The following is a 21,415-nucleotide window of genomic DNA, read 5'->3' as shown; positions in this document are numbered from 1 at the left end:
CTTGAAATGGTTCTGTTTTCCTCATTTGGACTGAAAGGTGAGAGTGGAACTCGGCTGCCCAAACCGTGGCACCAATATCAGCCGCAGGCCAGAGCAAGCCTTTCCGAGGAGATTTTAAACAACCGGTGGGAGCAAGATCCTGAAGCATTTCTTCCAAGATTGGTCACAGGAGATGAAACCTGGCTCTACCGGCAGGATCCTGAAGACCAAGTACGAAGCCATGGCTACCAAGAGCTGGCAGTGCTCCAGTCGAAGCCGTGGAGGAGCAGTCAAGAACAGAGGTCATGGCCACCGTTGTGGGGGGTGGGGATGCCAGAGGGATTCTGCTGGTTGACTTCCTGCAGGGCCAAACCCTGATCACATCTGCTCGCTAGCAGAGCGTTTTCAGAAAGTTAGCCAAAGCTGGAGCGAAGAAGGTCCCCACCAGAGAGTTCTTCTCCACCACGACAGTGTTCCTGATCATGGCTTTCTTCGAACAAGGGCAGCTGGGCAAGACCTGCCATGGGAAACCGTGAGGCGTCCACCTGACAGTCCTGATTTGGCGCCTGCTGACTTCTCTTTGTTTCCTCGTCTTGGAAAACCTGTAAAGGGCACCCAGTTTTCTTCAGTTAACAAAGGAAAAAAGATTGCATGGAAATAGTTAAATTCCCAGGACCCTGGGGGCTTTAGCGATGGGCTAGACGGCGGGGAAAAGACACTGCTTCCAGAAGGGTCTTGAAGTTGATGGAGCCGAGGCTGAGAAGTAAAATACGCCTATTTCCTCTTTCTCCCTTAATCCTACTTTTCTACGAATGTTTCCAAGTCCCCTCACACAACGTCAATCCCAGGTAAAGAGTTGTCATCCTCTGTTGGTTCTTCTTCCTACGATTTCGTCTTGCGGTGTTGTTATTTTCGCTTTGACTCCCAAGAAGATTCTCTCTGTGTCTTTTGGAATCCACAGATGTGGAAGCTGGGAACATGGAGGGCCAACGGTAGAACTCAGTGGGGTGTGTCCAGGCTGCAATTAACCTAATGAACCTGCGGGGCACAGCAGTCCACCTGGCGTGGACCGTCCCGATTGGCTGCATTGGGCTGACGGAATGAATTCCTATCGGGGCGGGGCAGCCCAGGGGCCAAGGGGGTCAGGGCTTGAGCCCTGGGTGGGCCCGGGGCTGGCTACATAAGGCCGGGCTCTGGCAGCGGAGCTTCACTCTGCCTTGGACGGCGCACCGCACAGGTCACTCCAGGCTGCGGCTGCACATCCCGAGGAACAGAAGCGGGCCTGCTCAGCTGTCTGCAAGGACCGGCGTTCCAGAACAAGTGGCCCGCTGCTCCGAGGACCCAGCTCGCTCCAGGCTGTGACTCCACATCCCGAGGTCGCTGCCTGGCGACCGGGCAGCGAGGACCGGCCACCCCACACTGCCTGTGCCGCCGCCCCGAGGACAGAGCCGCGACCGCGAGGACAGCGACGCCTGCACAGCTCTGGCGAGATGGCGGCAGGGTCCACTACGCTGCGCGCAGTGGAGAAGCTGCAGGTGCGTCTGGCCACTAAGACGGACCCGAAAAGGCTAGAGAAATATTTGCAGAAACTCTCCGCCTTGCCCATGACGGCAGACCTCCTGGCGGAGACTGGAATCAGAAAGACGGTGAAGCGCCTGCAGAAGCACCAGCACGTGGGCGACTTTGCCAGAGACTTAGCGGCCCGGTGGAAGAAGCTGGTGCTCGTGGACCGAAACACCGGGCCTGACCCACAGGACCCTGAGGAGAGCGCTTCCCGACAGCGCTTCGGGGAGGCTCTTCAGGACCGGGAAAAGGCCTGGGGCTTCCCAGAAAACGCGACGGCCCCCAGGAGCCCATCTCACAGCCCTGAGCACAGACGGACAGCACGCAGAACACCTCCGGGGCAACAGAGACCTCACCCGAGGTCTCCCAGTCGCGAGCCCAGAGCCGAGAGAAAGCGCCCCAGAATGGCCCCAACTGATTCCGGCCCCCATCGGGCCCCTCCAACGCGCACCGCTCCCCTCCCGATGCCCGAGGGCCCTGAGCCCACTGTGCCCGGGAAGCAACGCGGAAGAGGCCACGCTCACGCCGCTCAGGGCGGGCCTCTGCTGGGTCCAGGCTGCCAGGGCCAACCCCAGGGGGAAGCGGTGGTGAGCCACAGCAAGGGGCACAAATCGTCCCGCGGGGCTTCGGCTCAGAAATCGCCTCCTGTCCAGGAAAGCCACTCAGAGAGGCTGCAGGCGGCCGGCGCTGATTCGGCCGGGCCGAAAACGCTGCCCAGCCATGTCTTCTCAGAGCTCTGGGACCCCTCAGAGGCCTGGATGCAGGCCAACTATGATCTGCTGTCCGCTTTTGAGGCCATGACCTCCCAGGCAAACCCAGAAGCACTCTCCGCGCCAACGCTCCAGGAGGAAGCTGCTTTCCCTGGACGCAGAGTGAACGCTAAGATGCTGGTGTACTCGGGCTCCAGGCCTGCCTGCCAGCTCCAGGTGCCGACGCTGCGCCAGCAGTGCCTCCGGGTGCCTAGGAACAATCCGGACGCCCTCGGCGACGTGGAAGGGGTCCCCTACTCGGTTCTTGAACCCGTTCTGGCAGGGTGGACGCCCGATCAGCTGTACCGCACAGAGAAAGACAATCCCGCACTCGCTCGAGAGACAGATGAATTATGGAGGATTCATTGTCTCCAGGACTTCAAGGAAGAAAAGCCACAGGAGCACGAGTCTTGGCGGGAGCTCTACCTGCGGCTTCGGGACGCCCGAGAGCAGCGGCTGCGAGTAGTGACCGCGAAAATCCGATCCGCACGTGAAAACAAACCCAGCGGCCGACAGACAAAGATGATCTGTTTCAACTCTGTGGCCAAGACGCCTTATGATGCTTCCAGGAGGCAAGAGAAGTCTGCAGGAGCCGCTGACCCCGGAGATGGAGAGATCGAGCCAGCCCCCAAGCCCGCAGGAAGCAGCCAGGCTCCCTCCGGCCTCGGGGAAGGCGGCGGCGGCAGCATTAGCGGCGGCAGCAGCAACGAGCACGCGGCGCCCGCGGACAAAACCCGAAAACAGGCTGCCAAGAAAGTGGCCCCGCTGATGGCCAAGGCGATTCGAGACTACAAGGGAAGATTCTCCCGACGATAAACTCAGCACTTGCCTTACAGATAAAATCTGGGGGGAGGAGGGCCAATGCAAAGTCAGTGCGGGTTGGGGAACGAAACTTCCGATGGACACCAGAACCCTTGGCTTGGTGCAAAGTTGAGCCTCCGAATCCTGCAGGTGTCAAGGGCTGGCCCTGTGATTTCTGCCTCCCACACCCAGCCACTGCCTCCCTGCTTGGAGGACACCTCAGAATTCACAAGATATTATGAACGCATTCGGATCAATTCTACTTTGGTGGTTCACTGATCGTCTTTTAAATAACGCCCTAGTTGCAATCATAAATCAGGTACAAGATGTGAGATTCCCTTTTGTCTTTTTTCCTTTCTTTTGAAATCATCGAGTACATAAGGAAGGACTTCTTAGACACAAACTCTCAATCCATCAGTTGACACTGATAACTCCGACTACGCAAAATGTTTTGTTGCCGTTGGTGTTTTCGTTTAGAGAAAAGGCCGGGCATGATCCTGTAATCGTCAGCCATCCTCCTCTGGGAGGCCGAGGAAAGCAGATCGCTTCAGCCCAGGGGGTGGAGAACAGGCTGGGACAGACAGAGAAACCCCGTCTCCACAAAGGATACCGAAATGGGCCCGGCGTGGTGGCACGGCCCCTGTGGTCCCAGCTTCTTAGAGGGCTGAGGTGGCAGGATCGCCTGAGCTGGGCAAGCGGAGGCTGCAGTGACCCTTCCTCATTCCACTGCACTCCAGCCTGGGTGACACAAGCGGAGCACATCTCAAAGAAACCTGCTGTTTATTTGAAGAAAGGAACTCTTGGATTTCATACATAAATGCTAACAACTGCTACGTTCCTTAAGTCAAAATACTTTTACTAAGCACCGCAAAGAATCAATCCCAATCTTTTCACCCAGAACCCCTGTGAAAGAATGGCGACACCTTAATCAGCTTATTTAGGTTCTCGATCAGGAAGTCTAAACCTGCCAATCAGAGTTTCCAATTACCATGAGATGACCGGGTTAACTACCTTGACTTCACCTCCTACGAGCTCCTGCAAGCTTTAGTGAAAGTTTGCATTCTAACTCAGGGCATTTGTTGGCTTCACACGGGCTGGTAATCACAGATCCGTGTGCCAGATATGACACACACACATACACACAAAGAAAGACACACACACACACACGCACACATAAGCAGGCACACGCACGCCCACACACACACACACACACACACCATTAAGTAAACTTGGTTCGCAGGCGTTACCGACAGTGAGGGGTAGAGAGAGAAATAGAAAGACCTAAGCCGCAAGGCAAAACCCAGCAAGGGCAGCAGAAGAGATCAAAGTCCTGTGCCCTTGGCTGTCAGCAGAGTGGGTGCTGGGAAGCTTCTGGAAGCAGGCAGCTGAGTGGATGCCGGTGCACCTCAAAAGAGGCCCTCAAGCCTGAAGAACATGTAAGGAGCCAGAACAGGGTGTCACAGAGATACTACCCTTAAGGAAGACAGAAAAGCATTCGTTCCGGGGAAGGGGACATAATCCAATCAGCGACCCTGTGAAACTCAGGCATGTCCGGGCATGGTGACCCACGCCTCTATTCCCATCGCTTTGGGAGGTCGAGGCCGGCGGACCCCCTGAGGTCCGGAGTTGCACACCAGCCTGACCAACATGAGGAAATCCCGTCTCTTCTAAAAAGACGAAACTCGGTTGGGCTTGCTGGCGAGCGCCTGTAATCCCAGCTACTCAAGGGGCTGAGACAGGAGAATCGCTTGAACCCGGGAGGCCGAGTTTGCAGTGAGCCCAGATCCCACCATTGCACTCCAGCCTGGACAACAAAAGCCAAACTCCGTCTCAAATTAAAAAAACAAAACCTCAGAAAAGCTTCCCCAGCAAGGGCCAGAGACAACGCCAGTCTCTATTTCTTGACAGCAATTCAAGAGAGAATCTCGGGTGGCTTGCAAAACTCACAAGAGAGCAGAATATCCTCCCCAAGGCAGAGAAGCCACACGCTCTTTCTGGAGGTGGAGTAGCCACCCATCACCGTGCAGCCCCTCCCCGCTCCCAGCCAGAAACCCCAGCCCCTCGGAACCAAATCCACTGGCAACAACCTTTCTTCCTGGAAAACGTTTCACCTGCCAAAATGGAAAACAAACATGATACGAGCAAACGCAACTCAAAACACAAACACAAGGAAACAATCCGAGCAAGCTCTAGCCCCTCATAGCTCATCGATGCCCCCACTGGCATGCTACTGAAAACAGCGGCTGCACCCATTAAACTCATTCATTACTGGAGAACGAGACAAACCTTAGCAGATCCCGGCTCCCACAGCGACAATCCCGCTCGAAAACACAGAAACGAAACAACCCGCGCACAAAATATAAATCTACGCCAGATAGAATTCAGCATCAACCTAAGGATCCTGCTGTAACATTACTACACTGACCCAGGACAGCTCAATTCCCTTCCCACCTATTTACAAGATAATCCTCATTCAGGGAGCTCTGGAAGCATCGCCACTATTGCACTAGGATCCTCTTCGTGAGGCAGCTGGAAGTCTGGAAACACAGCAAATTTACTTATTTCTCTACACGACACGGAGGGTAATTCTCAGAAAAGGCTTAACACCCGAATCCCCATTCCCCGATTCTCAGGCTTTAACGATTATCCTTCTGCGGAAGAAACACACACACACACACACACACACAAACACAGAGAGAGAGAGAGACAGAGAGAGAGAGAGAATGTCATGCGAGAATGTAAACATTAAGCGAAATCGCCGCCGACAGCAGAAACAATAGCCGACACCATAGACACTTGAAATGGTTCTGTTTTCCTCATTTGGACTGAAAGGTGAGAGTGGAACTCGGCTGCCCAAACCGTGGCACCAATATCAGCCGCAGGCCAGAGCAAGCCTTTCCGAGGAGATTTTAAACAACCGGTGGGAGCAAGATCCTGAAGCATTTCTTCCAAGATTGGTCACAGGAGATGAAACCTGGCTCTACCGGCAGGATCCTGAAGACCAAGTACGAAGCCATGGCTACCAAGAGCTGGCAGTGCTCCAGTCGAAGCCGTGGAGGAGCAGTCAAGAACAGAGGTCATGGCCACCGTTGTGGGGGGTGGGGATGCCAGAGGGATTCTGCTGGTTGACTTCCTGCAGGGCCAAACCCTGATCACATCTGCTCGCTAGCAGAGCGTTTTCAGAAAGTTAGCCAAAGCTGGAGCGAAGAAGGTCCCCACCAGAGAGTTCTTCTCCACCACGACAGTGTTCCTGATCATGGCTTTCTTCGAACAAGGGCAGCTGGGCAAGACCTGCCATGGGAAACCGTGAGGCGTCCACCTGACAGTCCTGATTTGGCGCCTGCTGACTTCTCTTTGTTTCCTCATCTTGGAAAACCTGTAAAGGGCACCCAGTTTTCTTCAGTTAACAAAGGAAAAAAGATTGCATGGAAATAGTTAAATTCCCAGGACCCTGGGGGCTTTAGCGATGGGCTAGACGGCGGGGAAAAGACACTGCTTCCAGAAGGGTCTTGAAGTTGATGGAGCCGAGGCTGAGAAGTAAAATACGCCTATTTCCTCTTTCTCCCTTAATCCTACTTTTCTACGAATGTTTCCAAGTCCCCTCACACAACGTCAATCCCAGGTAAAGAGTTGTCATCCTCTGTTGGTTCTTCTTCCTACGATTTCGTCTTGCGGTGTTGTTATTTTCGCTTTGACTCCCAAGAAGATTCTCTCTGTGTCTTTTGGAATCCACAGATGTGGAAGCTGGGAACATGGAGGGCCAACGGTAGAACTCAGTGGGGTGTGTCCAGGCTGCAATTAACCTAATGAACCTGCGGGGCACAGCAGTCCACCTGGCGTGGACCGTCCCGATTGGCTGCATTGGGCTGACGGAATGAATTCCTATCGGGGCGGGGCAGCCCAGGGGCCAAGGGGGTCAGGGCTTGAGCCCTGGGTGGGCCCGGGGCTGGCTACATAAGGCCGGGCTCTGGCAGCGGAGCTTCACTCTGCCTTGGACGGCGCACCGCACAGGTCACTCCAGGCTGCGGCTGCACATCCCGAGGAACAGAAGCGGGCCTGCTCAGCTGTCTGCAAGGACCGGCGTTCCAGACCAAGTGGCCCGCTGCTCCGAGGACCCAGCTCGCTCCAGGCTGTGACTCCACATCCCGAGGTCGCTGCCTGGCGACCGGGCAGCGAGGACCGGCCACCCCACACTGCCTGTGCCGCCGCCCCGAGGACAGAGCCGCGACCGCGAGGACAGCGACGCCTGCACAGCTCTGGCGAGATGGCGGCACGGTCCACTACGCTGCGCGCAGTGGAGAAGCTGCAGGTGCGTCTGGCCACTAAGACGGACCCGAAAAGGCTAGAGAAATATTTGCAGAAACTCTCCGCCTTGCCCATGACGGCAGACCTCCTGGCGGAGACTGGAATCAGAAAGACGGTGAAGCGCCTGCGGAAGCACCAGCACGTGGGCGACTTTGCCAGAGACTTAGCGGCCCGGTGGAAGAAGCTGGTGCTCGTGGACCGAAACACCGGGCCTGACCCACAGGACCCTGAGGAGAGCGCTTCCCGACAGCGCTTCGGGGAGGCTCTTCAGGACCGGGAAAAGGCCTGGGGCTTCCCAGAAAACGCGACGGCCCCCAGGAGCCCATCTCACAGCCCTGAGCACAGACGGACAGCACGCAGAACACCTCCGGGGCAACAGAGACCTCACCCGAGGTCTCCCAGTCGCGAGCCCAGAGCCGAGAGAAAGCGCCCCAGAATGGCCCCAGCTGATTCCGGCCCCCATCGGGCCCCTCCAACGCGCACCGCTCCCCTCCCGATGCCCGAGGGCCCTGAGCCCGCTGTGCCCGGGAAGCAACGCGGAAGAGGCCACGCTCACGCCGCTCAGGGCGGGCCTCTGCTGGGTCCAGGCTGCCAGGGCCAACCCCAGGGGGAAGCGGTGGTGAGCCACAGCAAGGGGCACAAATCGTCCCGCGGGGCTTCGGCTCAGAAATCGCCTCCTGTCCAGGAAAGCCACTCAGAGAGGCTGCAGGCGGCCGGCGCTGATTCGGCCGGGCCGAAAACGCTGCCCAGCCATGTCTTCTCAGAGCTCTGGGACCCCTCAGAGGCCTGGATGCAGGCCAACTACGATCTGCTGTCCGCTTTTGAGGCCATGACCTCCCAGGCAAACCCAGAAGCACTCTCCGCGCCAACGCTCCAGGAGGAAGCTGCTTTCCCTGGACGCAGAGTGAACGCTAAGATGCCGGTGTACTCGGGCTCCAGGCCTGCCTGCCAGCTCCAGGTGCCGACGCTGCGCCAGCAGTGCCTCCGGGTGCCTAGGAACAATCCGGACGCCCTCGGCGACGTGGAAGGGGTCCCCTACTCGGTTCTTGAACCCGTTCTGGCAGGGTGGACGCCCGATCAGCTGTACCGCACAGAGAAAGACAATCCCGCACTCGCTCGAGAGACAGATGAATTATGGAGGATTCATTGTCTCCAGGACTTCAAGGAAGAAAAGCCACAGGAGCACGAGTCTTGGCGGGAGCTCTACCTGCGGCTTCGGGACGCCCGAGAGCAGCGGCTGCGAGTAGTGACCGCGAAAATCCGATCCGCACGTGAAAACAAACCCAGCGGCCGACAGACAAAGATGATCTGTTTCAACTCTGTGGCCAAGACGCCTTATGATGCTTCCAGGAGGCAAGAGAAGTCTGCAGGAGCCGCTGACCCCGGAGATGGAGAGATCGAGCCAGCCCCCAAGCCCGCAGGAAGCAGCCAGGCTCCCTCCGGCCTCGGGGAAGGCGGCGGCGGCAGCATTAGCGGCGGCAGCAGCAACGAGCACGCGGCGCCCGCGGACAAAACCCGAAAACAGGCTGCCAAGAAAGTGGCCCCGCTGATGGCCAAGGCGATTCGAGACTACAAGGGAAGATTCTCCCGACGATAAACTCAGCACTTGCCTTACAGATAAAATCTGGGGGGAGGAGGGCCAATGCAAAGTCAGTGCGGGTTGGGGAACGAAACTTCCGATGGACACCAGAACCCTTGGCTTGGTGCAAAGTTGAGCCTCCGAATCCTGCAGGTGTCAAGGGCTGGCCCTGTGATTTCTGCCTCCCACACCCAGCCACTGCCTCCCTGCTTGGAGGACACCTCAGAATTCACAAGATATTATGAACGCATTCGGATCAATTCTACTTTGGTGGTTCACTGATCGTCTTTTAAATAACGCCCTAGTTGCAATCATAAATCAGGTACAAGATGTGAGATTCCCTTTTGTCTTTTTTCCTTTCTTTTGAAATCATCGAGTACATAAGGAAGGACTTCTTAGACACAAACTCTCAATCCATCAGTTGACACTGATAACTCCGACTACGCAAAATGTTTTGTTGCCGTTGGTGTTTTCGTTTAGAGAAAAGGCCGGGCATGATCCTGTAATCGTCAGCCATCCTCCTCTGGGAGGCCGAGGAAAGCAGATCGCTTCAGCCCAGGGGGTGGAGAACAGGCTGGGACAGACAGAGAAACCCCGTCTCCACAAAAGATACCGAAATGGGCCCGGCGTGGTGGCACGGCCCCTGTGGTCCCAGCTTCTTAGAGGGCTGAGGTGGCAGGATCGCCTGAGCTGGGCAAGCGGAGGCTGCAGTGACCCTTCCTCATTCCACTGCACTCCAGCCTGGGTGACACAAGCGGAGCACATCTCAAAGAAAACTGCTGTTTATTTGAAGAAAGGAACTCTTGGATTTCATACATAAATGCTAACAACTGCTACGTTCCTTAAGTCAAAATACTTTTACTAAGCACCGCAAAGAATCAATCCCAATCTTTTCACCCAGAACCCCTGTGAAAGAATGGCGACACCTTAATCAGCTTATTTAGGTTCTCGATCAGGAAGTCTAAACCTGCCAATCAGAGTTTCTAATTACCATGAGGTGACCGGGTTAACTACCTTGACTTCACCTCCTACGAGCTCCTGCAAGCTTTAGTGAAAGTTTGCATTCTAACTCAGGGCATTTGTTGGCTTCACACGGGCTGGTAATCACAGATCCGTGTGCCAGATACGACACACACACATACACACAAAGAAAGACACACACACACACACACGCACACATAAGCAGGCACACGCACGCACACACCCACAAACACACACACACGCACACGCACACACACACACACACACACACACACACACACCATTAAGTAAACTTGGTTCGCAGGCGTTACCGACAGTGAGGGGCAGAGAGAGAAATAGAAAGACCTAAGCCGCAAGGCAAAACCCAGCAAGGGCAGCAGAAGAGATCAAAGTCCTGTGCCCTTGGCTGTCAGCAGAGTGGGTGCTGGGAAGCTTCTGGAAGCAGGCACCTGAGTGGATGCCGGTGCACCTCAAAAGAGGCCCTCAAGCCTGAAGAACATGTAAGGAGCCAGAACAGGGTGTCACAGAGATACTACCCTTAAGGAAGACAGAAAAGCATTCGTTCCGGGGAAGGGGACATAATCCAATCAGCGACCCTGTGAAACTCAGGCATGTCCGGGCATGGTGACCCACGCCTCTATTCCCATCGCTTTGGGAGGTCGAGGCCGGCGGACCCCCTGAGGTCCGGAGTTGCACACCAGCCTGACCAACATGAGGAAATCCCGTCTCTTCTAAAAAGACGAAACTCGGTTGGGCTTGCTGGTGAGCGCCTGTAATCCCAGCTACTCAGGGGGCTGAGACAGGAGAATGGCTTGAACCCGGGAGGCCGAGTTTGCAGTGAGCCCACATCCCACCATTGCACTCCAGCCTGGACAACAAAAGCCAAACTCCGTCTCAAATTAAAAAAACAAAACCTCAGAAAAGCTTCCCCAGCAAGGGCCAGAGACAACGCCAGTCTCTATTTCTTGACAGCAATTCAAGAGAGAATCTCGGGTGGCTTGCAAAACTCACAAGAGAGCAGAATATCCTCCCCAAGGCAGAGAAGCCACACGCTCTTTCTGGAGGTGGAGTAGCCACCCATCACCGTGCAGCCCCTCCCCACTCCCAGCCAGAAACCCCAGCCCCTCGGAACCAAATCCACTGGCAACAACCTTTCTTCCTGGAAAACGTTTCACCTGCCAAAATGGAAAACAAACATGATACGAGCAAACGCAACTCAAAACACAAACACAAGGAAACAATCCGAGCAAGCTCTAGCCCCTCATAGCTCATCGATGCCCCCACTGGCATGCTACTGAAAACAGCGCCTGCACCCATTAAACTCATTCATTACTGGAGAACGAGACAAACCTTAGCAGATCCCGGCTCCCACAGCGACAATCCCGCTCGAAAACACAGAAACGAAACAACCCCCGCACAAAATATAAATCTACCCCAGATAGAATTCAGCATCAACCTAAGGATCCTGCTGTAACATTACTACACTGACCCAGGACAGCTCAATTCCCTTCCCACCTATTTACAAGATAATCCTCATTCAGGGAGCTCTGGAAGCATCGCCACTATTGCACTAGGATCCTCTTCGTGAGGCAGCTGGAAGTCTGGAAACACAGCAAATTTACTTATTTCTCTACACGACACGGAGGGTAATTCTCAGAAAAGGCTTAACACCCGAATCCCCATTCCCCGATTCTCAGGCTTTAACGATTATCCTTCTGCGGAAGAAACACACACACACACACACACACACACAAACACAGAGAGAGAGAGAGACAGAGAGAGAGAGAGAATGTCATGCGAGGATGTAAACATTAAGCGAAATCGCCGCCGACAGCAGAAACAATAGCCCACACCATAGACACTTGAAATGGTTCTGTTTTCCTCATTTGGACTGAAAGGTGAGAGTGGAACTCGGCTGCCCAAACCGTGGCACCAATATCAGCCGCAGGCCAGAGCAAGCCTTTCCGAGGAGATTTTAAACAACCGGTGGGAGCAAGATCCTGAAGCATTTCTTCCAAGATTGGTCACAGGAGATGAAACCTGGCTCTACCGGCAGGATCCTGAAGACCAAGTACGAAGCCATGGCTACCAAGAGCTGGCAGTGCTCCAGTCGAAGCCGTGGAGGAGCAGTCAAGAACAGAGGTCATGGCCACCGTTGTGGGGGGTGGGGATGCCAGAGGGATTCTGCTGGTTGACTTCCTGCAGGGCCAAACCCTGATCACATCTGCTCGCTAGCAGAGCGTTTTCAGAAAGTTAGCCAAAGCTGGAGCGAAGAAGGTCCCCACCAGAGAGTTCTTCTCCACCACGACAGTGTTCCTGATCATGGCTTTCTTCGAACAAGGGCAGCTGGGCAAGACCTGCCATGGGAAACCGTGAGGCGTCCACCTGACAGTCCTGATTTGGCGCCTGCTGACTTCTCTTTGTTTCCTCGTCTTGGAAAACCTGTAAAGGGCACCCAGTTTTCTTCAGTTAACAAAGGAAAAAAGATTGCATGGAAATAGTTAAATTCCCAGGACCCTGGGGGCTTTAGCGATGGGCTAGACGGCGGGGAAAAGACACTGCTTCCAGAAGGGTCTTGAAGTTGATGGAGCCGAGGCTGAGAAGTAAAATACGCCTATTTCCTCTTTCTCCCTTAATCCTACTTTTCTACGAATGTTTCCAAGTCCCCTCACACAACGTCAATCCCAGGTAAAGAGTTGTCATCCTCTGTTGGTTCTTCTTCCTACGATTTCGTCTTGCGGTGTTGTTATTTTCGCTTTGACTCCCAAGAAGATTCTCTCTGTGTCTTTTGGAATCCACAGATGTGGAAGCTGGGAACATGGAGGGCCAACGGTAGAACTCAGTGGGGTGTGTCCAGGCTGCAATTAACCTAATGAACCTGCGGGGCACAGCAGTCCACCTGGCGTGGACCGTCCCGATTGGCTGCATTGGGCTGACGGAATAAATTCCTATCGGGGCGGGGCAGCCCAGGGGCCAAGGGGGTCAGGGCTTGAGCCCTGGGTGGGCCCGGGGCTGGCTACATAAGGCCGGGCTCTGGCAGCGGAGCTTCACTCTGCCTTGGACGGCGCACCGCACAGGTCACTCCAGGCTGCGGCTGCACATCCCGAGGAACAGAAGCGGGTCTGCTCAGCTGTCTGCAAGGACCGGCGTTCCAGACCAAGTGGCCCGCTGCTCCGAGGACCCAGCTCGCTCCAGGCTGTGACTCCACATCCCGAGGTCGCTGCCTGGCGACCGGGCAGCGAGGACCGGCCACCCCACACTGCCTGTGCCGCCGCCCCGAGGACAGAGCCGCGACCGCGAGGACAGCGACGCCTGCACAGCTCTGGCGAGATGGCGGCACGGTCCACTACGCTGCGCGCAGTGGAGAAGCTGCAGGTGCGTCTGGCCACTAAGACGGACCCGAAAAGGCTAGAGAAATATTTGCAGAAACTCTCCGCCTTGCCCATGACGGCAGACCTCCTGGCGGAGACTGGAATCAGAAAGACGGTGAAGCGCCTGCGGAAGCACCAGCACGTGGGCGACTTTGCCAGAGACTTAGCGGCCCGGTGGAAGAAGCTGGTGCTCGTGGACCGAAACACCGGGCCTGACCCACAGGACCCTGAGGAGAGCGCTTCCCGACAGCGCTTCGGGGAGGCTCTTCAGGACCGGGAAAAGGCCTGGGGCTTCCCAGAAAACGCGACGGCCCCCAGGAGCCCATCTCACAGCCCTGAGCACAGACGGACAGCACGCAGAACACCTCCGGGGCAACAGAGACCTCACCCGAGGTCTCCCAGTCGCGAGCCCAGAGCCGAGAGAAAGCGCCCCAGAATGGCCCCAGCTGATTCCGGCCCCCATCGGGCCCCTCCAACGCGCACCGCTCCCCTCCCGATGCCCGAGGGCCCTGAGCCCGCTGTGCCCGGGAAGCAACGCGGAAGAGGCCACGCTCACGCCGCTCAGGGCGGGCCTCTGCTGGGTCCAGGCTGCCAGGGCCAACCCCAGGGGGAAGCGGTGGTGAGCCACAGCAAGGGGCACAAATCGTCCCGCGGGGCTTCGGCTCAGAAATCGCCTCCTGTCCAGGAAAGCCACTCAGAGAGGCTGCAGGCGGCCGGCGCTGATTCGGCCGGGCCGAAAACGCTGCCCAGCCATGTCTTCTCAGAGCTCTGGGACCCCTCAGAGGCCTGGATGCAGGCCAACTACGATCTGCTGTCCGCTTTTGAGGCCATGACCTCCCAGGCAAACCCAGAAGCACTCTCCGCGCCAACGCTCCAGGAGGAAGCTGCTTTCCCTGGACGCAGAGTGAACGCTAAGATGCCGGTGTACTCGGGCTCCAGGCCTGCCTGCCAGCTCCAGGTGCCGACGCTGCGCCAGCAGTGCCTCCGGGTGCCTAGGAACAATCCGGACGCCCTCGGCGACGTGGAAGGGGTCCCCTACTCGGTTCTTGAACCCGTTCTGGCAGGGTGGACGCCCGATCAGCTGTACCGCACAGAGAAAGACAATCCCGCACTCGCTCGAGAGACAGATGAATTATGGAGGATTCATTGTCTCCAGGACTTCAAGGAAGAAAAGCCACAGGAGCACGAGTCTTGGCGGGAGCTCTACCTGCGGCTTCGGGACGCCCGAGAGCAGCGGCTGCGAGTAGTGACCGCGAAAATCCGATCCGCACGTGAAAACAAACCCAGCGGCCGACAGACAAAGATGATCTGTTTCAACTCTGTGGCCAAGACGCCTTATGATGCTTCCAGGAGGCAAGAGAAGTCTGCAGGAGCCGCTGACCCCGGAGATGGAGAGATCGAGCCAGCCCCCAAGCCCGCAGGAAGCAGCCAGGCTCCCTCCGGCCTCGGGGAAGGCGGCGGCGGCAGCATTAGCGGCGGCAGCAGCAACGAGCACGCGGCGCCCGCGGACAAAACCCGAAAACAGGCTGCCAAGAAAGTGGCCCCGCTGATGGCCAAGGCGATTCGAGACTACAAGGGAAGATTCTCCCGACGATAAACTCAGCACTTGCCTTACAGATAAAATCTGGGGGGAGGAGGGCCAATGCAAAGTCAGTGCGGGTTGGGGAACGAAACTTCCGATGGACACCAGAACCCTTGGCTTGGTGCAAAGTTGAGCCTCCGAATCCTGCAGGTGTCAAGGGCTGGCCCTGTGATTTCTGCCTCCCACACCCAGCCACTGCCTCCCTGCTTGGAGGACACCTCAGAATTCACAAGATATTATGAACGCATTCGGATCAATTCTACTTTGGTGGTTCACTGATCGTCTTTTAAATAACGCCCTAGTTGCAATCATAAATCAGGTACAAGATGTGAGATTCCCTTTTGTCTTTTTTCCTTTCTTTTGAAATCATCGAGTACATAAGGAAGGACTTCTTAGACACAAACTCTCAATCCATCAGTTGACACTGATAACTCCGACTACGCAAAATGTTTTGTTGCCGTTGGTGTTTTCGTTTAGAGAAAAGGCCGGGCATGATCCTGTAATCGTCAGCCATCCTCCTCTGGGAGGCCGAGGAAAGCAGATCGCTTCAGCCCAGGGGGTGGAGAACAGGCTGGGACAGACAGAGAAACCCCGTCTCCACAAAAGATACCGAAATGGGCCCGGCGTGGTGGCACGGCCCCTGTGGTCCCAGCTTCTTAGAGGGCTGAGGTGGCAGGATCGCCTGAGCTGGGCAAGCGGAGGCTGCAGTGACCCTTCCTCATTCCACTGCACTCCAGCCTGGGTGACACAAGCGGAGCACATCTCAAAGAAAACTGCTGTTTATTTGAAGAAAGGAACTCTTGGATTTCATACATAAATGCTAACAACTGCTACGTTCCTTAAGTCAAAATACTTTTACTAAGCACCGCAAAGAATCAATCCCAATCTTTTCACCCAGAACCCCTGTGAAAGAATGGCGACACCTTAATCAGCTTATTTAGGTTCTCGATCAGGAAGTCTAAACCTGCCAATCAGAGTTTCTAATTACCATGAGGTGACCGGGTTAACTACCTTGACTTCACCTCCTACGAGCTCCTGCAAGCTTTAGTGAAAGTTTGCATTCTAACTCAGGGCATTTGTTGGCTTCACACGGGCTGGTAATCACAGATCCGTGTGCCAGATACGACACACACACATACACACAAAGAAAGACACACACACACACACACGCACACATAAGCAGGCACACGCACGCACACACCCACAAACACACACACACGCACACGCACACACACACACACACACACACCATTAAGTAAACTTGGTTCGCAGGCGTTACCGACAGTGAGGGGCAGAGAGAGAAATAGAAAGACCTAAGCCGCAAGGCAAAACCCAGCAAGGGCAGCAGAAGAGATCAAAGTCCTGTGCCCTTGGCTGTCAGCAGAGTGGGTGCTGGGAAGCTTCTGGAAGCAGGCACCTGAGTGGATGCCGGTGCACCTCAAAAGAGGCCTTCAAGCCTGAAGAACATGTAAGGAGCCAGAACAGGGTGTCACAGAGATACTACCCTTAAGGAAGACAGAAAAGCATTCGTTCCGGGGAAGGGGACATAATCCAATCAGCGACCCTGTGAAACTCAGGCATGTCCGGGCATGGTGACCCACGCCTCTATTCCCATCGCTTTGGGAGGTCGAGGCCGGCGGACCCCCTGAGGTCCGGAGTTGCACACCAGCCTGACCAACATGAGGAAATCCCGTCTCTTCTAAAAAGACGAAACTCGGTTGGGCTTGCTGGTGAGCGCCTGTAATCCCAGCTACTCAGGGGGCTGAGACAGGAGAATGGCTTGAACCCGGGAGGCCGAGTTTGCAGTGAGCCCACATCCCACCATTGCACTCCAGCCTGGACAACAAAAGCCAAACTCCGTCTCAAATTAAAAAAACAAAACCTCAGAAAAGCTTCCCCAGCAAGGGCCAGAGACAACGCCAGTCTCTATTTCTTGACAGCAATTCAAGAGAGAATCTCGGGTGGCTTGCAAAACTCACAAGAGAGCAGAATATCCTCCCCAAGGCAGAGAAGCCACACGCTCTTTCTGGAGGTGGAGTAGCCACCCATCACCGTGCAGCCCCTCCCCACTCCCAGCCAGAAACCCCAGCCCCTCGGAACCAAATCCACTGGCAACAACCTTTCTTCCTGGAAAACGTTTCACCTGCCAAAATGGAAAACAAACATGATACGAGCAAACGCAACTCAAAACACAAACACAAGGAAACAATCCGAGCAAGCTCTAGCCCCTCATAGCTCATCGATGCCCCCACTGGCATGCTACTGAAAACAGCGCCAGCACCCATTAAACTCATTCATTACTGGAGAACGAGACAAACCTTAGCAGATCCCGGCTCCCACAGCGACAATCCCGCTCGAAAACACAGAAACGAAACAACCCCCGCACAAAATATAAATCTACCCCAGATAGAATTCAGCATCAACCTAAGGATCCTGCTGTAACATTACTACACTGACCCAGGACAGCTCAATTCCCTTCCCACCTATTTACAAGATAATCCTCATTCAGGGAGCTCTGGAAGCATCGCCACTATTGCACTAGGATCCTCTTCGTGAGGCAGCTGGAAGTCTGGAAACACAGCAAATTTACTTATTTCTCTACACGACACGGAGGGTAATTCTCAGAAAAGGCTTAACACCCGAATCCCCATTCCCCGATTCTCAGGCTTTAACGATTATCCTTCTGCGGAAGAAACACACACACACACACACACACACACACAAACACAGAGAGAGAGAGAGACAGAGAGAGAGAGAGAATGTCATGCGAGGATGTAAACATTAAGCGAAATCGCCGCCGACAGCAGAAACAATAGCCGACACCATAGACACTTGAAATGGTTCTGTTTTCCTCATTTGGACTGAAAGGTGAGAGTGGAACTCGGCTGCCCAAACCGTGGCACCAATATCAGCCGCAGGCCAGAGCAAGCCTTTCCGAGGAGATTTTAAACAACCGGTGGGAGCAAGATCCTGAAGCATTTCTTCCAAGATTGGTCACAGGAGATGAAACCTGGCTCTACCGGCAGGATCCTGAAGACCAAGTACGAAGCCATGGCTACCAAGAGCTGGCAGTGCTCCAGTCGAAGCCGTGGAGGAGCAGTCAAGAACAGAGGTCATGGCCACCGTTGTGGGGGGTGGGGATGCCAGAGGGATTCTGCTGGTTGACTTCCTGCAGGGCCAAACCCTGATCACATCTGCTCGCTAGCAGAGCGTTTTCAGAAAGTTAGCCAAAGCTGGAGCGAAGAAGGTCCCCACCAGAGAGTTCTTCTCCACCACGACAGTGTTCCTGATCATGGCTTTCTTCGAACAAGGGCAGCTGGGCAAGACCTGCCATGGGAAACCGTGAGGCGTCCACCTGACAGTCCTGATTTGGCGCCTGCTGACTTCTCTTTGTTTCCTCGTCTTGGAAAACCTGTAAAGGGCACCCAGTTTTCTTCAGTTAACAAAGGAAAAAAGATTGCATGGAAATAGTTAAATTCCCAGGACCCTGGGGGCTTTAGCGATGGGCTAGACGGCGGGGAAAAGACACTGCTTCCAGAAGGGTCTTGAAGTTGATGGAGCCGAGGCTGAGAAGTAAAATACGCGTATTTCCTCTTTCTCCCTTAATCCTACTTTTCTACGAATGTTTCCAAGTCCCCTCACACAACGTCAATCCCAGGTAAAGAGTTGTCATCCTCTGTTGGTTCTTCTTCCTACGATTTCGTCTTGCGGTGTTGTTATTTTCGCTTTGACTCCCAAGAAGATTCTCTCTGTGTCTTTTGGAATCCACAGATGTGGAAGCTGGGAACATGGAGGGCCAACGGTAGAACTCAGTGGGGTGTGTCCAGGCTGCAATTAACCTAATGAACCTGCGGGGCACAGCAGTCCACCTGGCGTGGACCGTCCCGATTGGCTGCATTGGGCTGACGGAATGAATTCCTATCGGGGCGGGGCAGCCCAGGGGCCAAGGGGGTCAGGGCTTGAGCCCTGGGTGGGCCCGGGGCTGGCTACATAAGGCCGGGCTCTGGCAGCGGAGCTTCACTCTGCCTTGGACGGCGCACCGCACAGGTCACTCCAGGCTGCGGCTGCACATCCCGAGGAACAGAAGCGGGCCTGCTCAGCTGTCTGCAAGGACCGGCGTTCCAGACCAAGTGGCCCGCTGCTCCGAGGACCCAGCTCGCTCCAGGCTGTGACTCCACATCCCGAGGTCGCTGCCTGGCGACCGGGCAGCGAGGACCGGCCACCCCACACTGCCTGTGCCGCCGCCCCGAGGACAGAGCCGCGACCGCGAGGACAGCGACGCCTGCACAGCTCTGGCGAGATGGCGGCACGGTCCACTACGCTGCGCGCAGTGGAGAAGCTGCAGGTGCGTCTGGCCACTAAGACGGACCCGAAAAGGCTAGAGAAATATTTGCAGAAACTCTCCGCCTTGCCCATGACGGCAGACCTCCTGGCGGAGACTGGAATCAGAAAGACGGTGAAGCGCCTGCGGAAGCACCAGCACGTGGGCGACTTTGCCAGAGACTTAGCGGCCCGGTGGAAGAAGCTGGTGCTCGTGGACCGAAACACCGGGCCTGACCCACAGGACCCTGAGGAGAGCGCTTCCCGACAGCGCTTCGGGGAGGCTCTTCAGGACCGGGAAAAGGCCTGGGGCTTCCCAGAAAACGCGACGGCCCCCAGGAGCCCATCTCACAGCCCTGAGCACAGACGGACAGCACGCAGAACACCTCCGGGGCAACAGAGACCTCACCCGAGGTCTCCCAGTCGCGAGCCCAGAGCCGAGAGAAAGCGCCCCAGAATGGCCCCAGCTGATTCCGGCCCCCATCGGGCCCCTCCAACGCGCACCGCTCCCCTCCCGATGCCCGAGGGCCCTGAGCCCGCTGTGCCCGGGAAGCAACGCGGAAGAGGCCACGCTCACGCCGCTCAGGGCGGGCCTCTGCTGGGTCCAGGCTGCCAGGGCCAACCCCAGGGGGAAGCGGTGGTGAGCCACAGCAAGGGGCACAAATCGTCCCGCGGGGCTTCGGCTCAGAAATCGCCTCCTGTCCAGGAAAGCCACTCAGAGAGGCTGCAGGCGGCCGGCGCTGATTCGGCCGGGCCGAAAACGCTGCCCAGCCATGTCTTCTCAGAGCTCTGGGACCCCTCAGAGGCCTGGATGCAGGCCAACTACGATCTGCTGTCCGCTTTTGAGGCCATGACCTCCCAGGCAAACCCAGAAGCACTCTCCGCGCCAACGCTCCAGGAGGAAGCTGCTTTCCCTGGACGCAGAGTGAACGCTAAGATGCCGGTGTACTCGGGCTCCAGGCCTGCCTGCCAGCTCCAGGTGCCGACGCTGCGCCAGCAGTGCCTCCGGGTGCCTAGGAACAATCCGGACGCCCTCGGCGACGTGGAAGGGGTCCCCTACTCGGTTCTTGAACCCGTTCTGGCAGGGTGGACGCCCGATCAGCTGTACCGCACAGAGAAAGACAATCCCGCACTCGCTCGAGAGACAGATGAATTATGGAGGATTCATTGTCTCCAGGACTTCAAGGAAGAAAAGCCACAGGAGCACGAGTCTTGGCGGGAGCTCTACCTGCGGCTTCGGGACGCCCGAGAGCAGCGGCTGCGAGTAGTGACCGCGAAAATCCGATCCGCACGTGAAAACAAACCCAGCGGCCGACAGACAAAGATGATCTGTTTCAACTCTGTGGCCAAGACGCCTTATGATGCTTCCAGGAGGCAAGAGAAGTCTGCAGGAGCCGCTGACCCCGGAGATGGAGAGATCGAGCCAGCCCCCAAGCCCGCAGGAAGCAGCCAGGCTCCCTCCGGCCTCGGGGAAGGCGGCGGCGGCAGCATTAGCGGCGGCAGCAGCAACGAGCACGCGGCGCCCGCGGACAAAACCCGAAAACAGGCTGCCAAGAAAGTGGCCCCGCTGATGGCCAAGGCGATTCGAGACTACAAGGGAAGATTCTCCCGACGATAAACTCAGCACTTGCCTTACAGATAAAATCTGGGGGGAGGAGGGCCAATGCAAAGTCAGTGCGGGTTGGGGAACGAAACTTCCGATGGACACCAGAACCCTTGGCTTGGTGCAAAGTTGAGCCTCCGAATCCTGCAGGTGTCAAGGGCTGGCCCTGTGATTTCTGCCTCCCACACCCAGCCACTGCCTCCCTGCTTGGAGGACACCTCAGAATTCACAAGATATTATGAACGCATTCGGATCAATTCTACTTTGGTGGTTCACTGATCGTCTTTTAAATAACGCCCTAGTTGCAATCATAAATCAGGTACAAGATGTGAGATTCCCTTTTGTCTTTTTTCCTTTCTTTTGAAATCATCGAGTACATAAGGAAGGACTTCTTAGACACAAACTCTCAATCCATCAGTTGACACTGATAACTCCGACTACGCAAAATGTTTTGTTGCCGTTGGTGTTTTCGTTTAGAGAAAAGGCCGGGCATGATCCTGTAATCGTCAGCCATCCTCCTCTGGGAGGCCGAGGAAAGCAGATCGCTTCAGCCCAGGGGGTGGAGAACAGGCTGGGACAGAC

General features: G+C 55.9%; 5 protein-coding genes across 17 annotated transcripts in view; 4 read left to right on the top strand and 1 right to left on the bottom strand.

The window, feature by feature from the left end:
• Positions 1-21,415, bottom strand: part of KATNAL2 (katanin catalytic subunit A1 like 2) — a 240,550-nt gene that overhangs the window by 101,962 nt on the left and 117,173 nt on the right. The gene's annotated exons all lie outside the window — the stretch shown is intronic.
• On the top strand, positions 1,268-3,339 carry LOC129528430 (elongin-A3-like). Its single transcript, XM_055368809.2, has one exon. It carries the CDS (start codon positions 1,470-1,472, stop codon positions 3,105-3,107), a length of 1,638 nt encoding a protein of 545 aa, XP_055224784.1. The 5' UTR covers positions 1,268-1,469; the 3' UTR covers positions 3,108-3,339.
• On the top strand, positions 6,511-9,226 carry LOC129528418 (elongin-A3-like). Its single transcript, XM_055368798.2, has one exon. The coding sequence runs from the start codon at positions 7,357-7,359 to the stop codon at positions 8,992-8,994; it is 1,638 nt and encodes a 545-aa protein (XP_055224773.1). The 5' UTR covers positions 6,511-7,356; the 3' UTR covers positions 8,995-9,226.
• On the top strand, positions 13,050-15,157 carry LOC129528426 (elongin-A3-like). Its single transcript, XM_055368805.2, has one exon. The coding sequence runs from the start codon at positions 13,288-13,290 to the stop codon at positions 14,923-14,925; it is 1,638 nt and encodes a 545-aa protein (XP_055224780.1). The 5' UTR covers positions 13,050-13,287; the 3' UTR covers positions 14,926-15,157.
• Positions 18,510-21,080, top strand: LOC129528423 (elongin-A3-like). Its single transcript, XM_055368803.2, has one exon. The coding sequence runs from the start codon at positions 19,211-19,213 to the stop codon at positions 20,846-20,848; it is 1,638 nt and encodes a 545-aa protein (XP_055224778.1). The 5' UTR covers positions 18,510-19,210; the 3' UTR covers positions 20,849-21,080.

This window comes from Gorilla gorilla, chromosome 17 (genome assembly GCF_029281585.2).
Source record: "Gorilla gorilla gorilla isolate KB3781 chromosome 17, NHGRI_mGorGor1-v2.1_pri, whole genome shotgun sequence".
Classification (NCBI taxonomy): domain Eukaryota; kingdom Metazoa; phylum Chordata; class Mammalia; order Primates; family Hominidae; genus Gorilla; species Gorilla gorilla.
The sequence above is the reverse complement of the archived record's forward strand: the minus strand, read 5'-3'. Positions and strand labels throughout refer to the sequence as shown.